This window comes from Silurus aristotelis (assembly GCF_946808225.1).
Source record: "Silurus aristotelis genome assembly, chromosome: 2".
Lineage (NCBI taxonomy): Eukaryota > Metazoa > Chordata > Actinopteri > Siluriformes > Siluridae > Silurus > Silurus aristotelis.
Genome location: NC_139575.1, coordinates 36,971,905 through 36,987,716, shown reverse-complemented (window position 1 = coordinate 36,987,716; position 15,812 = coordinate 36,971,905). Strand labels below are relative to the sequence as shown.

Genomic DNA, 15,812 nt, shown 5'->3' with positions numbered 1-15,812 from the left:
ATATAATTGTAATTTATTTATTTTATTTTCTCGTAAGTAAATGATTTACTGGAGGAAACATTAAGCATTTTGCCCAATATTTTTTATTATTTTTATGAGTTATATTATGTGCATAATTTATTTATATGATTACTTTTTTTAATTAATATTTAAGCTTCCAAAATAAAGTGTCAGTCAAAGCTCGCGCGCTCATGCCCGCGCTTTATAGGGATTGTGGGCGTGTCTTTTTGTTGGAACCAATCGAAAACCTATTATAAATTTAAAAAAAAAATCCCTGCGTATATAAATATAATTTTTTTTTAAATCCGTATAACAAGTTAAATACATTTTAAAAAATGTCTATAAATATTAATGATGTTTATTTATTTTGCGTCTCGCGCTCAACTTGACTGACGGTATTTTGAACGGCACAGGTGCGCGTGCCTCAAGCAGCGACTTGATTGGCTGTCCGTTTCGCAGCCGTGCGTTCTGATTGGTCGCGAGGTCTCATAAGGGCGGGGCTTATCTAGCTTCGCGGCCATGTTGAAATTTTTTTTGCACTGACAGTTATTCCGTTGTGATTTTTCTCTCAACTTGGACGCAGCACCGCGTCTTCAACCGTAAACTCTGTCGTGCAAAGTTCTCCGGTCTCTATGAAAGCCTTGAGCTCGAAAAGATGGACCAGGATGAACGAAAAAGGAAACTAGAAGCCGGAAGAGCAAAGGTTTGTGTGGCTGAGAAAAAAAAAAAAAGTCTTGCTAACTAGCTTAGCCCATGTTTGCTAGCTGGTGATTAACCTGCATAATTCTGACTTGTAGCTCAACAGTGGATATTTTAATAATTTCAGTGTGCAATTTGATTAACTTGATGATTTATTTATACTCAATATATAGTAAAATATACTAACGTGACTAATGAAGTTTTCTCGCTCATTGTTCTGCCTGAAAACTTGGTGTTTTGCTGCAAATGTTGGTTCATTACGTCATTGGTTGTTTCATTGTTTAATTAGTAATTAAATTCGATATCTTGAAAGTTGCCCCAAGCGATGTTAATTACAAATAATCTTAAAAATAGATGATTTGCTGTGATGCACCAAAAAGCAACATGTTTAAATGTTGTTAACTTTTACATTATGCATAGTAAATATTACATCTATAAACCAAACAATTGCAAATGGTATTCCTTAGTGTGTTATTCTTAATAGTGATGGCTAAAAACAAACAATTAATAATAATGCATTAACAACATGAGTAGAGCATTATTGCACTGAAAAATACAGAAACATATATAATAATAAGTCGAGTGGAATTGCACATTTTAATTGTGTTGCACATTTTTTATTTGAATTGTACAATAGAGAAATAATTGAAGTGTTCATGATGTAGCTTGCCTTTGGGAAGAAACTTTTTTTCTTGTGCCTGGCTGCATGAATAATAAACTTGGCTTAGAATTTGCTTTTATTTTCTGCCGTACTTTTCTCTCTACATGGCCTGTGGCGCAGCTCGCACACTTCAGACAGCAGCGGGCGAAAAACAACAGTGCAAACCCAAAGAAGACTGTAAAGAAAAAGAGCCAGACCCCCGAGACGAACGAAGATCCGGCGCACGTGGAGTCCCGACCCGAGGACGTTCATGGACTTGATGACAAATCGGAGCTTGAGGTTTGATTCTGTTTCTTCCTTCTTTATTTGCACGTCAAAACTCTACTAACGTTCGATCCGATCTTGTAGGAGTCTCCGCAGATTCATGACTCTGGTGATCTAGAAGAGAACCGAACGATGCTGGAGGAACAGAGCTTAGTTCCTGAGGACAGACTGGCAGCAGATCAACCTGATCAGGAAGAAGAGCTTTTAGGGGAACTCGTAGACTCGCACACAAGCAGAGAACAACTCAAGGTAATGATAATTTGGGTGCTTTTAGTTTGTTGTCACAGATAATCATAATAGTTGAAGGAGTTCTCATCAGATTTAAATTAAATTTCAGTGGAAATTGCATTTGATATATATGAGGTTATTATATCTTCATGCTATTCCTCGTAATGCCTCATAGCAGTTACAGGCAGCGGTGGAAAAACGAAATGAGATCATCTCGCAGCTCAGTGTCAACCTGCAGGCGGCGCTAATGAGTCGAGACCAGGTGCAGCTGGAAGCTCAGCAGCTAACTGGTCAGATACAGGAGCTGCAGGAGCAACTACAGCAGGTGAGGCATTAGTCATAGAGCATCGAGTATTGGCTGTACAACTGAATGTATACGGATTAGGGATGGTAAGAGTCAGTTAACGACGTGATGTTTTAAAAAGTGTGCTTCGGATACAAGGTGGAATTCGATGCATCGTTTTTTTAAACATATTTGCACGGGTAAAAAAAAAAAATTATTTAGAAAGCAACCAATAATTTGTGACCTATGTTTGACACGTGATTTTTCTCCTCTCCAAACCGTTTCTCGAGCGCGTTCTCTCAAAACCACCGCTGCTACGTGAATATGACTCATCGCAACACTACGGAGAACGAGGCGTGTCCTGAGAGTCACATAGAATACAGATTAACATGATATAACCTAATTAACACGTTGATTTTCACTTCTTTTTTATTTCTTTATTTGTGTTTTTTTGCATTCCAAAGGCCTTATTGTGAAAGGGCCATGTGTTAGATATCTGAAGGCATTTAAGTGAATCTGATTTGCTTTCAGTTTGAAGCAGAGAAAATAAGAGAACTATCTACCATATTGGGTTGCAAAGAATCATCTTTTATTACATTGTATTGAAATGAATCGAAATCTGATCTCACTGCATGGTATCGCATCATAGGCCGCTTCACATGCATCTTAAATGCATCATATCATTGACTATGCATTGATATATATATATCGCATCAGCCTCAGTTATGGAGATGCACATCCTTAATGTGGACAGAAGAAAAATCATGTGTGGGTGTGTGTTGCTATTTCAGCTTCTCTCTCTTCTCATATTCTTCAGGATCAGGCACTGATGGAACATGATGTTCCAGGTGTTCAGTGGATTTGAGGTCAGGTTTCTGTGCAGGAGATCCTTCACTACCGTCTGAGTGTGCTTTCAGGAGCATAAGTCATACTAGAATAGGTTTTGGGCCTCTTGGTTTCAGTGCGCTTCGTATAAGTGTGATATCAGGACAGGAATTGGTGGAAGTTCTGATCTGTGTATTTATCTAGTTTGTATCTGAGATGTGGTCATGCAAAGAGTCATGTGTCAATGTACAGGAGTCATTTAATTAGAATTAATTAATTTAATTAGAATGAATCCCCCCCACCCCCTCTTTCTCAGGCTAAAGAATATCTGCGCAGTAAAAGTGTGGGATGGCTGGATCTGTCTCAAACCCACAGGCAGCTACGTGTAGAGCAGACTCTGCAGGTATCTCGTACAACACACACATCATGTATTCGTGCGCCATCAAAATTTAAACATGGTGTTCCAGCTGCACCTTTCTAATACTTGGAAGTGTTTCTTCTCTCTAGATGAGTAATGATCAACAGGCCGTCTTGGCTCAGAAGGAAACGGAGATCACGGCTCTCCAACAGAAGCTCGCGGTCATGGAGGATTCGCTTTCACAGATCCAGAGTGCTTTCACCTCGAATAACACTGAGCACAGCAAATCAAGTTCATGCCACAATGGAAGAATCTCACCCCAGATTGACAACCTCGATTCAAACAGCGATCTGATCGAGAGATTAAAACACGAGCTGGACGAAGAGCGACAGAACAGCAAGCGAGCGCAGGAACGTGCCGAGGAACTGCAGGAGACCGTTTTGAAATTCGAGCTGGAAAAGTTAGAGATGGAGGCTCTCTTAAAGACTGTTCGGGATGATCTCGAGCGAGTGGAGAAAGAAGCCCGTGAGGAGCAGCAGTTCAAGGAAGAGAAAGAACGACTCAACCAGGATGTGGTGCGTCTAGACGGGCTGGTGCAAGAACTTCAGTGCAGGCTTCGGGAAGAAGAAGAAACGTTCAAACACGAACGCTCCAAATACGAAGCTGAAATTGCCAACTGTGAGCTGCGTCTTCAGACCCTGGAAGAAGAGAGGATGCTGAACGTAGCGCAGTTAAGTGAAGCACATGAGTCTGCAATCAGACATCTCCGAGAGGAGCATTCCGAGGAGGTCAAACAAATTCAGGAACTGCTCGAACAAATCCGAAATCATGACCTACATAGTGCACCTTCTGAGCTTGATGCAAGTGGGAACTGGATCCAAATCTCTGAAGAACAAAACACTCAGGAGATGACCACAGAGGTTTCTCCAGAAACTGTGTTGAGTATGAATGCTTCAGGTATCGATGACATGATGGAGAGGTATTTAAGAACTGCTGTACAGCATGAAAGCTCATTGGTGGAGCAAAGTCTACAGGAGTGCAGCATCAACTCTTCTATCTCCAAGTTGGAGTACGAAGATGAATCAAGATTTTTGGTGCACTTTGAATCTGGTTCTTGTAACACAAACCCAGATAATCAACCATCTGGAACAGATGGCATGTCCTTTACCCAGGCTCGATGGCAGAGCTTCAATTCACCCTCCAATTCACAGAATGCAAGCATGGATCTGGGCAAGGAGCTTCTCATCCAGGAATGCAGAGATCTCACCGAGCAGTTGGAGGAGAAACAGAGACAGCTGGATGTTCTTCAGGAAGAAGTTCGATGCTCTGCCAAAGAGTTAGACGAAGCGCGAGAGCGTTGGTGTAAGGCATCTGAGGAGCTTGAGGAAACCAAGTGTGAGCTTGAGATGGAACGAGACAAGAGACTTCACTTCGAGGAGATCCTTAATGAGAAAATCCACGAGATAGACAACTTGAAGAACAACCACAGCTACTTGGAGAGTCAGAAAGAGAACGAGCAGCTGATGCCTGATGTGGAATTTAAAGAAAATAACTTTTCCACAGAGGAGCTTTTGGAGGAACTAAAGGAAGACAAGAACAAGCTTATTCGCCAGCTAAAACAAAAAGAGCAGCTGGTCCGAGACATCCAGGAGCAGAAGATGGCTGGAGATGGCTGTGAAGTCCATGCAGTGTTTGGTCATCAGCTCGCCTCCCTGCAGGCTCAGAGTGACCAGGTCATTGCCCAGCTGGAGAACCAGAGGGAAAAGAATGAAACCATGTCCGTGCTGCTAGGACAGAAGACCTTAGAGGTGGACTCCAAATACAGGGAGATCCAGGAGCTTAGAGCAGAGGTGGAGGAGCGAAGGGAGAACGTGCAGAGACTGGAGAAGGTCCAAGCCGACCTGGAGTTCAAGCTGACGTGTCTTAAAGAGAACCTGAATAACATGGAGGAGGCGGTACGTCAGGGTTCTGCAGAAAAAGCTGCTTTAGAGAAGCGAATGCTGGAGCTAGAAAAACAGAACAGGAGCATGGAAAAGGTTCTGGAATCTGAACTGGAGAGCTTTGAGGTGTGGGAAATTTCTGATGTTCCTTCCTCTTTTTTTTTTTTCTTTTTTTTTCAGGTCATTTATTTTTGTAGACATCAAGTCGCGATCAAACTAAACATATTAAAAAAAAATTGTTTTTTATCAGCTCCAGCTTCAAACGAAAGATGTGGAGCTCGAGCAGATGAAGGAAGCTCGAGAGAAAGCAGAGGAGGAGCTAATGGAAAAGGAGGACGCGTTGCAGAAGGAGTTGAGAGAACACGAAGAGGAGAAGACAAGACTTAAGGAGAAACATCAACAGGAGGTAAAACTACTTCTAATATCTGCTGTCTTTAATCGATCGGAAACGACTCATCAGTTGGCCATATTTCTTCATTTCAGCTTCTGGACTGGAGTTTGCGTTTGGAGAAGGAGCTGTCCGTGCTGCGCTCCAACCTGGAAGAGGAGCAGAAGAAGCAGATTATGCTGATTAAGCAGGTCTTTATCCTAAATCACGTATTATTTTGAAACCCTTTTCGTTAAATGTTTTTCTCTTTGGATGCGATCTGCAAATCTGATTCTGTGTAGGTGCACGAGCGAGAACATCAGCGAGAGATGGATGACCAGGCATCCGAGCGAAGAGAGGAAGTTGACCGGCTGAAGGCCGAGCTCTCCGAGGAACTTCGAGAAAGCATGGAGGCTGCACATCAAGCAGAGCTTTCGCAAGTACAGGTCGGTGCAAAGCGTGTCCGTTGTTACTGCCTTTCGTTAGACATTGTTTATGGCGGAGATTAATCAGATTTGCGTTCATACCCGTAAGACGCAGCACACGCTGGAGCTGGAGGCTCTGCGTCTGAGCTTGACCAACCTGCACACGGCGCAGCTGGAGCTCACACAGTCCAACCTGCAGAAGGAGAAGGAGGCGGCGCTAAGCGAGCTGCAGGCCAACCTGAGGGAGAAGTGGGCTCAGGAGAGCGCCATGCTCCACACACGACAGCAGTTCGAGCTCGAGAAGCTCCGAGAGCAGAGCAGGGAGCAGATCAGGGAGCAGGAGAGACAAGCTGAGCTTCAGCTCCAACTGGCCATCGGTGAGGCTGGAACATGTCATTCTGTTATTGTTTATTTATTTTTTGCATTTCTGACGTATCGACGGTATAACTTTTTCTCCCAAAAGGCGATCTCAATTGCGGGTGGGAAAAACGCCTTTCAGACGAATGGACAGCACTGGAGCAACAGCAGGTCGGTAGAATAGAGGTAAAGGCGTGTTTCTTGTTTTGGTTTTGTTTTGCTTGTTTGGGTTTTTTTTATTATTTATTAGAGATGCATTACAAAACGCACTTTTGTTTCTCGACAGGACGCAAAGGCTCGGTGGATGCAAGACTTCAACAAAAAGCAGTCGGAGCTTCAGGAAGCCCTGAACAATGCCGAGGAGAAATTAGCCAAGACGCAGAAAAAGCTTTCGGAGCTTCAGCGATCTAAAGAGGACGAAATCAAGCATTTGGAGTCCGAATTGAGTCAGGCGTGGTCCGACCGGGACTCTGCTGCACGTGAGTGGGCTTAAAATGTTATTTCTCTCTCTCACACACACACACACACACTTTTTGATTTTGTTACGAGCTTGGTGTTTAGGTTGTGATATTTATTCAGGTGCTGTTGAAGAACTGGTTGCTAGTCACAAGGTGGTGCTGCAGGAGCAGCAAACTCTGATGCAAGAGCTGGAAGAAAAGGAGAAACTGCTCAAGCAGGAGGTAGAACTACCGTGTGATTTATTAAATGTAGTAAAAAATATTTTATGAATTAAAAAATAACACTTTTTATCTGTTTATAGTTTATTTATAGTGTAGTACATTTCCAAACTCATTCTGTCTGTACCATGGTTCTGTTTGTTTCAGGTGGATTGTCTGCTCACAGAAAAAGAGGCACTAAAGACCAGCTCTGAGCAGGAGATCACTAACCTCTGGTCTCAGCTGGAGAGCATGAGGACCAGTAGGCAGGAACTTGGAGGTACCAGATCATTCTTCATGATTTTGAAATGGGAGAAGAAAATAATGCACACCTAGAAACCCCCCTCTCACCCTGTCTCTTTCAATCTCCTCATTTATTTATTTTCCTCCCCCAACAACAGACTTGAAGGAGCAGTTACTGGCACGTACATCACGTGTCGATGACCTCGAGCGACTGAAGCAGGAGTTCTCTCAGCAGAGGCGGGAACTCCAGGAGCAAAACGAGACTGAGCTGGAGAACCTGCGTGTGTACTTTGAGCAGCGTCTCCAGGCCAGCGAGGAGAACCACCGTGAGGAGATTTCTCTTCTGCAGCTACGCCTCATAGAGGGAGCCCTGGAGGACTCTGCCCTCAAAGCTGGAGATGTGAGGTAGGTCATGTGCATGCGAGGTGCAGTCATGTTTTCAGGACCAAAAAAAAAAAAACTGAATCAAGAACAAACTGTGGGGAAAATGTTCTTTTATGCACTGTCTTTCTTGGTTTACAGCTTCCTCTCTGATGGAAAGGCTGAGGAGGAGGGGAGAGTGGACTCTTTGGCAGAGATTACAGAGCAACTGGAGAAACACAAGGTACAGTTATTGGTTATTGAGACTATGTGGAGCAGGCTGCCTATTCATTTTAGAAAAGTATGAAAGTGTCATTTGATGTGAGTGATCTCCAGGCATGGATTAGTAGAAAATACTCTGCGTCTACAATTTTGTTTTCCTGAAATTTTGCTCATCCACACTGAAACGTCTGAAAACGCTCCCTGTCCTCCACCCAAGACCGCTGGACCGAAGCGCAAAATGGAAAGAAATATGCGTTTTCAAACAAAAATAGATTAGTGTGGACTCTGCCGAAAGATCGACTCTAGACCGGATTTGCGCAGCTGTGATCGGTTGTGTAGTATTAAGGCAAAAGTTGTCATGACAATACAGCGCCCCCTACTGTGGGACTGAACACATGGAAAACATTAGAGATTGTAATGTATGTTATAGATGGAATTTAAAAGCATTATTTCAGATGTAAAAAAATCTTTAAAGAAGTCTACAAATCTGGTGATGTTTGATATTAGTAATGATCAGATTGGCCAGTACAGAGCCTAAACTTTTTTTGAATACTCCTGTTCCTGGTCTGTAACTCCATGAACACGTCACAGATAGAGCTTGATGCCCTGCGTCTGCAGCTGGAAGAAAAGCACAAACAGGACCTGGAGCAGCTGCGCTGTAGCATGGCTCTGTCCTACAGAGAGGAGTTGCTGCAAGCTCGCTCGGAGCTCACTGACCGCTACTACGATGACATGGACCAGCTCAAAACCAAACACGCTTTGGAGATCGAACAACTGCGGGCCAAGCTTTCAGACAGCCACCTCAAAGGTGAGATCCTGCACACCTCATTATCAATTTCTGATTCTACTTTTTATTTAAATTACTTTAAAAAAAAATTGTTTTTTCAATATCCAGAGATAACAAAGCTGCGGCTGCAGTCGGTGAGAGACGTGGCACGTCAGGTGGAGGCTGAGGTTGATGAGAAGACCCGAGTCCAGACTCAGGAGCACCAAACCCGGCTCACCCAGCTCGCCTCTGACACTGAACGCATACTTGGCCTGGAGAAAGAGCTAGCAGAGCTCACCCTCCAGCATGGGAGAGAGCTGGAGAGAGCCACTGAGGAGCTCAGAGAGCTGGAGCACAGGGTGAGAGAAGATGCTACCAGGATGCGGCAGTCACATGCTAGAAGTTATTTGTGCTGTACAGAGATCTGTGATGGGGAGATGGTCACATGATTAGAGTGGGATTCTAAAGGGCTTTCACTAAAATGCACTTTTACAATACGCGATCACCAATGTACTTATTACATGAAAATCATGGCTCTTGTTTTTAACTTTCATTCCTTCTTAAGCTAAAGAAAAACTTTGAAGAGGAGCTGCGTACACGACTTGAGCAGGCACAGGAGGAAGAGAAGGCCCGTTTGACTGAGGAACAGCTCCAGCTTCAGGATCAACTTCGTGCTCAGGCAGAGGAACGCATGGCCTCCATAAGGGAGGAAATCCAAGGGGCCAATGAGGAGAAAAGGGAATTGGAAGAGAAGCTTGCTCAGGCTGAGGAGCTCCTGACTGTAGAAAGACAAAGAATGCATGAACTACATGCTAGCTTGGAGAGTGAGGAGAGCCCTCAGGTGGTGGCTCTGAAGCAGAGGCTCGAAGCACAATATGCAAGCGAGCTGCGCACTGCGAAGAGCACCATGGCAGCCGAGGTGAAGGAGCTGAACGCTTTGCTGCGGGAGCAGACCGAGAGCAGGATACAGGAGGCCACATGCAGGTCAGTGCAGAACATCAGTTTGAGGAATTTAATGTGATTTTTCCTTTCATAAACCTTTGAGTAATTTCTGGTTATTTAGGCATCAAGAGGAACAGCGACAGCTAGCAGAAAAGCTCTCGCAGCAGAGAGAAGAGGATCTTCAGAAGCAGAAACAACAACACGCTCAAGAGTTGCCGGCCCAGACTGTTCTTTTGGAGCAGCACATCTCCAAACTGAAACAGTTACAGAAAGAGTATGAGGAACTCAAAACCCGACATCAGAACGAGCTCGACTTGCTCTGTTCCACTCACGAGGCAACTCTGGACTCGCTTGCTGAGAAACACAGGGCAGAGCTCGATAAGCTCCAGGTAGTCCTTCAGGAGACCAATCTAGCGCAACTTGAAGCTCAGGAGGCGGAGCTTGGGGCACGTCACAAGCAGGAAATGGAGGAGCTGGAGACCAGGATGCTGTGCAACATGGACACTCTGGAGAGCACGTATCTGCAGGAGATCCAGACAGTGCGTGAGGAGAAAGATGCCGTGATTCAGGAGCTCAGGGCCTCGCTGGAGCAAGAGCAGGCTAAAGAGATAGAGAGAGTGAAGTTGGAGGAGCTGATGATCAGAGAGGATCTGCAAAAAGAACTGGCACGGGTCCACATGGAGAAGTTTAGTGCGATGGCAACTGAACTCGGCCATGCCCATCAGGTGTGTAGATTAGTTTGTCAGGAAAAAAAAAAAAAGTATGGAAGTAAAATGTTAAGAACTTTTATGGTGAAACCACCTGCATGGAAAGTGTGTGTAATTGACACCACCTTCGTCCCATGATAATTACAGCTGTGATTATTGCGAGTAGAGTAAAGCTTTTATAAGATTAGCATTTGTTGGACTGGTCCCGTTTTTTTTGTGTCATGGCAGCATGTAATTACTGCTGAACAATGAACAATGGTTGCTCAGTAAAGATGTTTATTCGAATCAGAACCCCACAGCGCTGTTCATACTGGTGTATCATACTGGTACAATCGTCTCTCTGTGGTGACTTTTACTTGAATTTTATTTTCATAGGCTGAACTGTCCGAAGCGCTCGCTTCTCAGATGGCTGCTCTGAAGTCGGATCACAACTCTGCCCTGGAAACCCTGCGACATCACGTCCTGGATCTGGAGACGCAACACAGCATCGCCCTCCAGGAGGTCACCAACATGACCACCAAAGAGAACCAGCAGCTGCAGCAACAGCTGGATGCTCTGAATGCCCAACACCAGCAGCAGCTCCAGGTGTGTGAAACTGGCTGCTTCTTTTTTTTTTTTTTTTTTTTTAAATTGGTTTTTAATTTTACATTGTTTGATCCTGTTATTTTGACAGGAACTGAGGGCATCATCCTCCAGGGAGATTGAGGCTCTACGCAGGGAGCTGGAGGAAGAGGCATCACGGCAACGACTCCATTTTCTAGAAGAGGCAGAGCTTCTGAAATGTCAATCAGAGGAGCAGCTACAGCAAAAGATTGCTCAGTTAAAGGTGGGACACTACCAAGTTATATTCTGTGTAAGACCATTATCTAAGAGGCTCCGTTCTCTGAAATCTGGAATAATTGGTGTATTGTGGTCACCCATGTTCCTGAAGCACTTTAGAAATATTTTGTTTCTTCCTTTCTGTGGTGAAATTTGACTTTGTGAAACCTGCAAAAACCCTGGTTTTATAACACTCCAGCAGATGGAGTGCACACAGTCACCGGGAGCACCGACCCACATAAGTCAGTGTGCACAAAGACATTTGTCCTGTGTACATCATACCTCGATGTCCGATGCAACATGGGCTGATAGACTGATTTATATCTCACTAACGTGTGCCTCCTGGTCTTGGTTTAGGAGGACCGCGAGCGGGAGAAGACCACCGCTCTAGATGAGCTGGCGAGAACTCTGCGTGAGCAGAACCAGCAGACTGAGCTCTCCTACACCGACAAAATGAACCAGCTTACTGCACAGCTCCAACAACTGGACACGGTGGTCTCTCAGGTGAGAACGTACCGAAATAAGACGCCATCTGCTCAGTATAACCTGTACGTTCTTTAGACACACAGGAAGACCGCCAAAGCAACTGAAATGCTTTTTAAAGGTCACACAACATTTTAAAAAAGTGTTAGTTTTATTACTATATTATGTGTTTATATTCTTTAAGTCCAGAAGGTGTCATTAATTAACCTTTTATAGCCCTTTCAAATATAACGGCAAATTATTTTCCTAGTTACTTTTATTAGCATTTACTGGAATAAATACGCAGACGGATTATGGTAATCTTGAGTCTTTATTTCTAAAGGAGAGAATAACTTTCACACTTTTTTTCAAACTCTTATCTGGATGTCTAGTCCTGGTATCTTCACCGTCCTTATTTCAGAACACAACTTCTTGTGACTCTTTGCACGTTGCTGTTTTGCTTTGATCTGGATCAGATTAGTTTCAGGAGATAATTAAACTCCTGGTAAATCCCTCTGAGGGGAGCTGGTTGTCATGGTTACCTGTCTGCATGCATCAGTTTCTGTTGGCTCTGTTATTTTGGCTGCTAGGCAGCGGAGTGGGACGTCACATCGTACACACACTACTGTTTTTCCTCCCCTTGTCCTGCTCAGCCTCTCCCACACAAGTTCGTGTCATGTGACCCTCGTACATCCGAGCGAAGTGGGTGTTCATTATAAGACAGTTCTCTTTTTATAGAGGATAAACATCCATCAGCGAGTCTCTAATGATGATGCGCAATTTTTTGCATTTTAAGTGTTCAGTGCACGTGGGATGACTGGGTTCCTGTCTCTGGTGTGTCTCGTTTCTTTCCACAGCTGCGTGCAGAGGCGAGCGGTTTGCAGGGGGAGCTGGAGGGCAAGCGCTCGGAGATGGCAACCCTGGAGACCCTGCTGCAGCGGCGTGAGCGTGAGAGTCAGGAGGGAGCTAACCTTCTTGCCATGCTTCGTGATGACCTCAACACCGCCACTCAGCAGAGGTCAGGGTCCTGCTTTCACAGTGGGCACTTTTTTCTTTATTCAAGCTATTTTGTTTTTGTTTTTGTATTGTTTTGTTTTTCAAACTCAAAATAATTACTATTTTTGTTTCAGTGAAAGCTATTCAGAGGTTCTTAAAGCTTTTTTTTTTCTTTATCTTTAGACAAGAACTTCAGCTGGCCCATGACCGACTTCAGCAACTTATCCTGGAGATGCTCCGGATTACCATCGCGACAGAGGAAGAGATCGGTCGCAAGTTGGGTATTTGCGTGGAAGGTGATCCCGCTGAAGGCAAAACTACAAACATGACAACGAGGGACAAATGTGACCGCCAGGAGACAGGTTTGACCTTCGTTCTCCATATAACCTGAACAAGAACTTGCAATTCATGACTAGTTTCACCAGGGAGAACCGCATGTTCTTATCCAGCAGGTCTGGATGGTCACGGTGTTGGAGCTGCAGAGGGTGGACCGAACTGCAGTTTGTTCTCATCTGTGATTGATGAAGGACTGGAGCTGTCTCAGCGGCTGTGTGAGAGTCTGTTTTCAGGCCCCGATGGAGATCTGGATCCTGAAAGAGAGGAGTTTGTGCTTGGGGCTTGCACACGTCTCCGTGCTGCAGTGGACAAACTCTTAGATCTGGTCTTTGACTCCACTGTGCAGGTACTGAGTCAGTTCTCATCTGGCTTGGATTGGAATGAAACCAGGATGATATTTTTCTTCTTGTCTCCTTTTAAAGATGGAGCAGCTGCGAGCTTTGCAGGCTGCCCTGGACGAACAGTTTAGCGAGGGTGGCGAAGCGAAGAACGCTCTTCTGCTGCAGCACACGCAGCTTTTGGAGCAGCTGGACCAGGAGGCGAGTGTGAAGAGCCAGCTGCAGCTGGAACTGCACAAGACTGAAGGTAAAGTTTTAAGTTAGACGTTCTTATTAAAATTTCTTTTAATAAGAAATTTTATAGTAGGAAAAAAAAAGGAAAAGGTTTTGAAGCTGTACGTCCATCTCAGGTTTGATGGAGGGGTATGTGGCGGAGAAGGCTGCTCTGGAGGAGGCTCTGCAGCAGAAGGAGGCTCGCGAGCAGAGGCTGGTTGAGGAGCTGGAGAGCATTCGGGCTCAGCTGCAGGAGCTCAGTGAGGAACACTCGCTTCTGCAACGGCAACGAGACGCCCTCTCCGCAGGTCTCGGAGAACCTGAGAAAGGTTGGTCAAAGGTGGTGGTGTGTTTAAATAAATAAAAGGACTAGGGAAAACTTTTGAGCATCATGATTATGCTTGGTGGAGATGTTGATGCAGAATCTTCTTCCTGCTCTATAGGCTGTACTGCTGTGGAGGAAGAAAAAGGTTTGTCAGTGGATTTCGAGGTTGAAGTGATGTGTGAATAATTTATTGATTTTTTTTAACTAACAGCTTCTTTTACCAGTTTCTTCTTGATTTATAGGTACATCTTAATAAATTAGAATATCATTAAAAAGTTATTCAATAGAAAAAAGTGAAACTTGTATATTATATAGATTCATCACACACACTATTTCAAGTGTTTACTTGTTTACTAAGATAATTCAGTATCTTAGAAAATTAGATTATTACTTAAGACATTTTATTACATATAGAAGCCCAGGTTGCTCTGATGGCAGCCTTCAGCTTTTCTATGTGTGTGGTTCTGGTGTCTCATATCTTCCTCTTTACAATACACCATAGATTCTCCATGGGGTTTAGGTCTGGCGAGTTTGCTGACCAATCTTCAACTTATTCACAATATTACATTTCTTGAAATATCAGTGTGTGATGAATCTATATAATATACCAGTTTCACTTTTTGTATTGAATTACTAAAATAAATAAACTTTTTAATGATTCTAATTTATTGAGCTGCACCTGTAGCTGTGCTGATTTGGATTTCTTTACTATGATTCGGTTCATTTGCACTCTACAGCCGTCATTGGCGCTTAATTTGACGTTAATTGCGCATCGAAGTGTGACGTGACCGCTATCCATCCTTTCTATATGATGATTGTTGATTTGACGTTAATGCGCATGACTGCATCTCGTCTGCGAGTGTGTTTGAGTGAGAGCTTAAATCTGCATTTAGGCTTTTTTTATTTCTCACTTTTTTTTGTTTCTTGATGAAAGCACTGTTGGCTGAGGCAGAGCGGCTCGGGCAGGAACGTGTGGACGTGCAGCGCCAGGCAGAGAAGGACCGCGTCGGGCTTGGAAGTCGGCTGCGATCGCTAGAGCTGGCGCTGGAAGAGCATGAGAGCCGAGCGCAGCAGCAGGAGGAGCTGCACCGTTCTCAAACGGAGGACCTGCAGCAGCACATCAACGCTTTGGAGAAACAGCTCAAACACCACCGGCAGTTCATAGACGTAAGTACAGAGAAATAATGACAAAAATCTCCTTACTGACAACTCCACCACATCAGCGATTTTACAAATCGGTGTTTGTCATGCCCAGGTTGGTACTGTAGCGATGTTTACAATTACATAATTAATCTTGTTTAATATGGAGGAGTGGTAACTCAGTGGTTAAGGTGATGGGTTACTGATCGGAAGGTTGAGGGTTCAAGCCCCGGTATCGCCAAGCTGCAACTCTTGAGCCCTTGAGCAAGGCCCTTAACCCTCTGTGCTCCAGGGGTGCCGTATCATGGCTGATAGAACAAATTTCACTGTGCTTTTATTGTATATGTGACAAAGGCTATTCTATTCTACTCTATTCTGTTCTATAAACCTGTTTTGGGTTTTTTTTGTTTGTTTTTCCTTTCAGTTATACAGTCCAAGCTAGAGGTCGACCGGTCGATTTGGCAGATATCTGAAAAATCCACTCATGCTTTTATAAATGGATACTGGCTTAAAAAAAAACGTAAAATTTTACTGAATTTTATTTGCAAAAATAATTAATAAATATCTGTACTGAATCATGAAAAAGTGCTAAATGAAATGTTTGTATAATCAATTATATTAAATATAGAAAAAAATGACTCTCTTAAACAAACAAAAACACTCTGACAAACCAAAATGAATACAAAAATACACAGCATGTGGCATCAGTGATTCGCCTCTAGAGGTCGCTCTCCTGTGTGCCTATGTGTGTATGTATAGGCCAGTGTGCCTCGGTCGGTTAGCCAGCAATAATAAATAATGACACAATTCAAATATGTCATTTAATTTTAGTGCCAAGATAAAAAAAAAAGTGTACAAATGTTAAACACAGCCTTAATAA

General features: G+C 43.8%; 1 protein-coding gene across 13 annotated transcripts in view; it reads left to right on the top strand.

The window, feature by feature from the left end:
• Positions 1-492: 492 nt before the first annotated feature.
• Positions 493-15,812, top strand: part of pcnt (pericentrin) — a 28,930-nt gene continuing 13,610 nt past the window's right edge. For 5 of the 13 annotated variants that reach the window (XM_083559513.1, XM_083559518.1, XM_083559517.1 and 2 more), the window contains exons 1-30: positions 493-703; positions 1,481-1,639; positions 1,709-1,873; positions 2,028-2,177; positions 3,277-3,363; positions 3,468-5,384; positions 5,509-5,664; positions 5,742-5,837; positions 5,928-6,071; positions 6,160-6,427; positions 6,514-6,593; positions 6,694-6,886; positions 6,987-7,087; positions 7,232-7,343; positions 7,465-7,711; positions 7,829-7,910; positions 8,480-8,696; positions 8,784-9,013; positions 9,220-9,638; positions 9,718-10,321; positions 10,679-10,888; positions 10,977-11,129; positions 11,480-11,626; positions 12,442-12,602; positions 12,764-12,942; positions 13,030-13,262; positions 13,339-13,501; positions 13,605-13,796; positions 13,911-13,937; positions 14,727-14,959. In XM_083559513.1, the coding sequence (XP_083415639.1) occupies positions 656-703; positions 1,481-1,639; positions 1,709-1,873; positions 2,028-2,177; positions 3,277-3,363; positions 3,468-5,384; positions 5,509-5,664; positions 5,742-5,837; positions 5,928-6,071; positions 6,160-6,427; positions 6,514-6,593; positions 6,694-6,886; positions 6,987-7,087; positions 7,232-7,343; positions 7,465-7,711; positions 7,829-7,910; positions 8,480-8,696; positions 8,784-9,013; positions 9,220-9,638; positions 9,718-10,321; positions 10,679-10,888; positions 10,977-11,129; positions 11,480-11,626; positions 12,442-12,602; positions 12,764-12,942; positions 13,030-13,262; positions 13,339-13,501; positions 13,605-13,796; positions 13,911-13,937; positions 14,727-14,959 (7,173 nt within the window). In that variant the 5' untranslated portion in view covers positions 493-655. The remainder of the gene's footprint in view (positions 704-1,480; positions 1,640-1,708; positions 1,874-2,027; positions 2,178-3,276; positions 3,364-3,467; positions 5,385-5,508; positions 5,665-5,741; positions 5,838-5,927; positions 6,072-6,159; positions 6,428-6,513; positions 6,594-6,693; positions 6,887-6,986; positions 7,088-7,231; positions 7,344-7,464; positions 7,712-7,828; positions 7,911-8,479; positions 8,697-8,783; positions 9,014-9,219; positions 9,639-9,717; positions 10,322-10,678; positions 10,889-10,976; positions 11,130-11,479; positions 11,627-12,441; positions 12,603-12,763; positions 12,943-13,029; positions 13,263-13,338; positions 13,502-13,604; positions 13,797-13,910; positions 13,938-14,726; positions 14,960-15,812) is intronic. The other 8 variants (XM_083559510.1, XM_083559516.1, XM_083559508.1 and 5 more) reach the window with 3 other exon arrangements.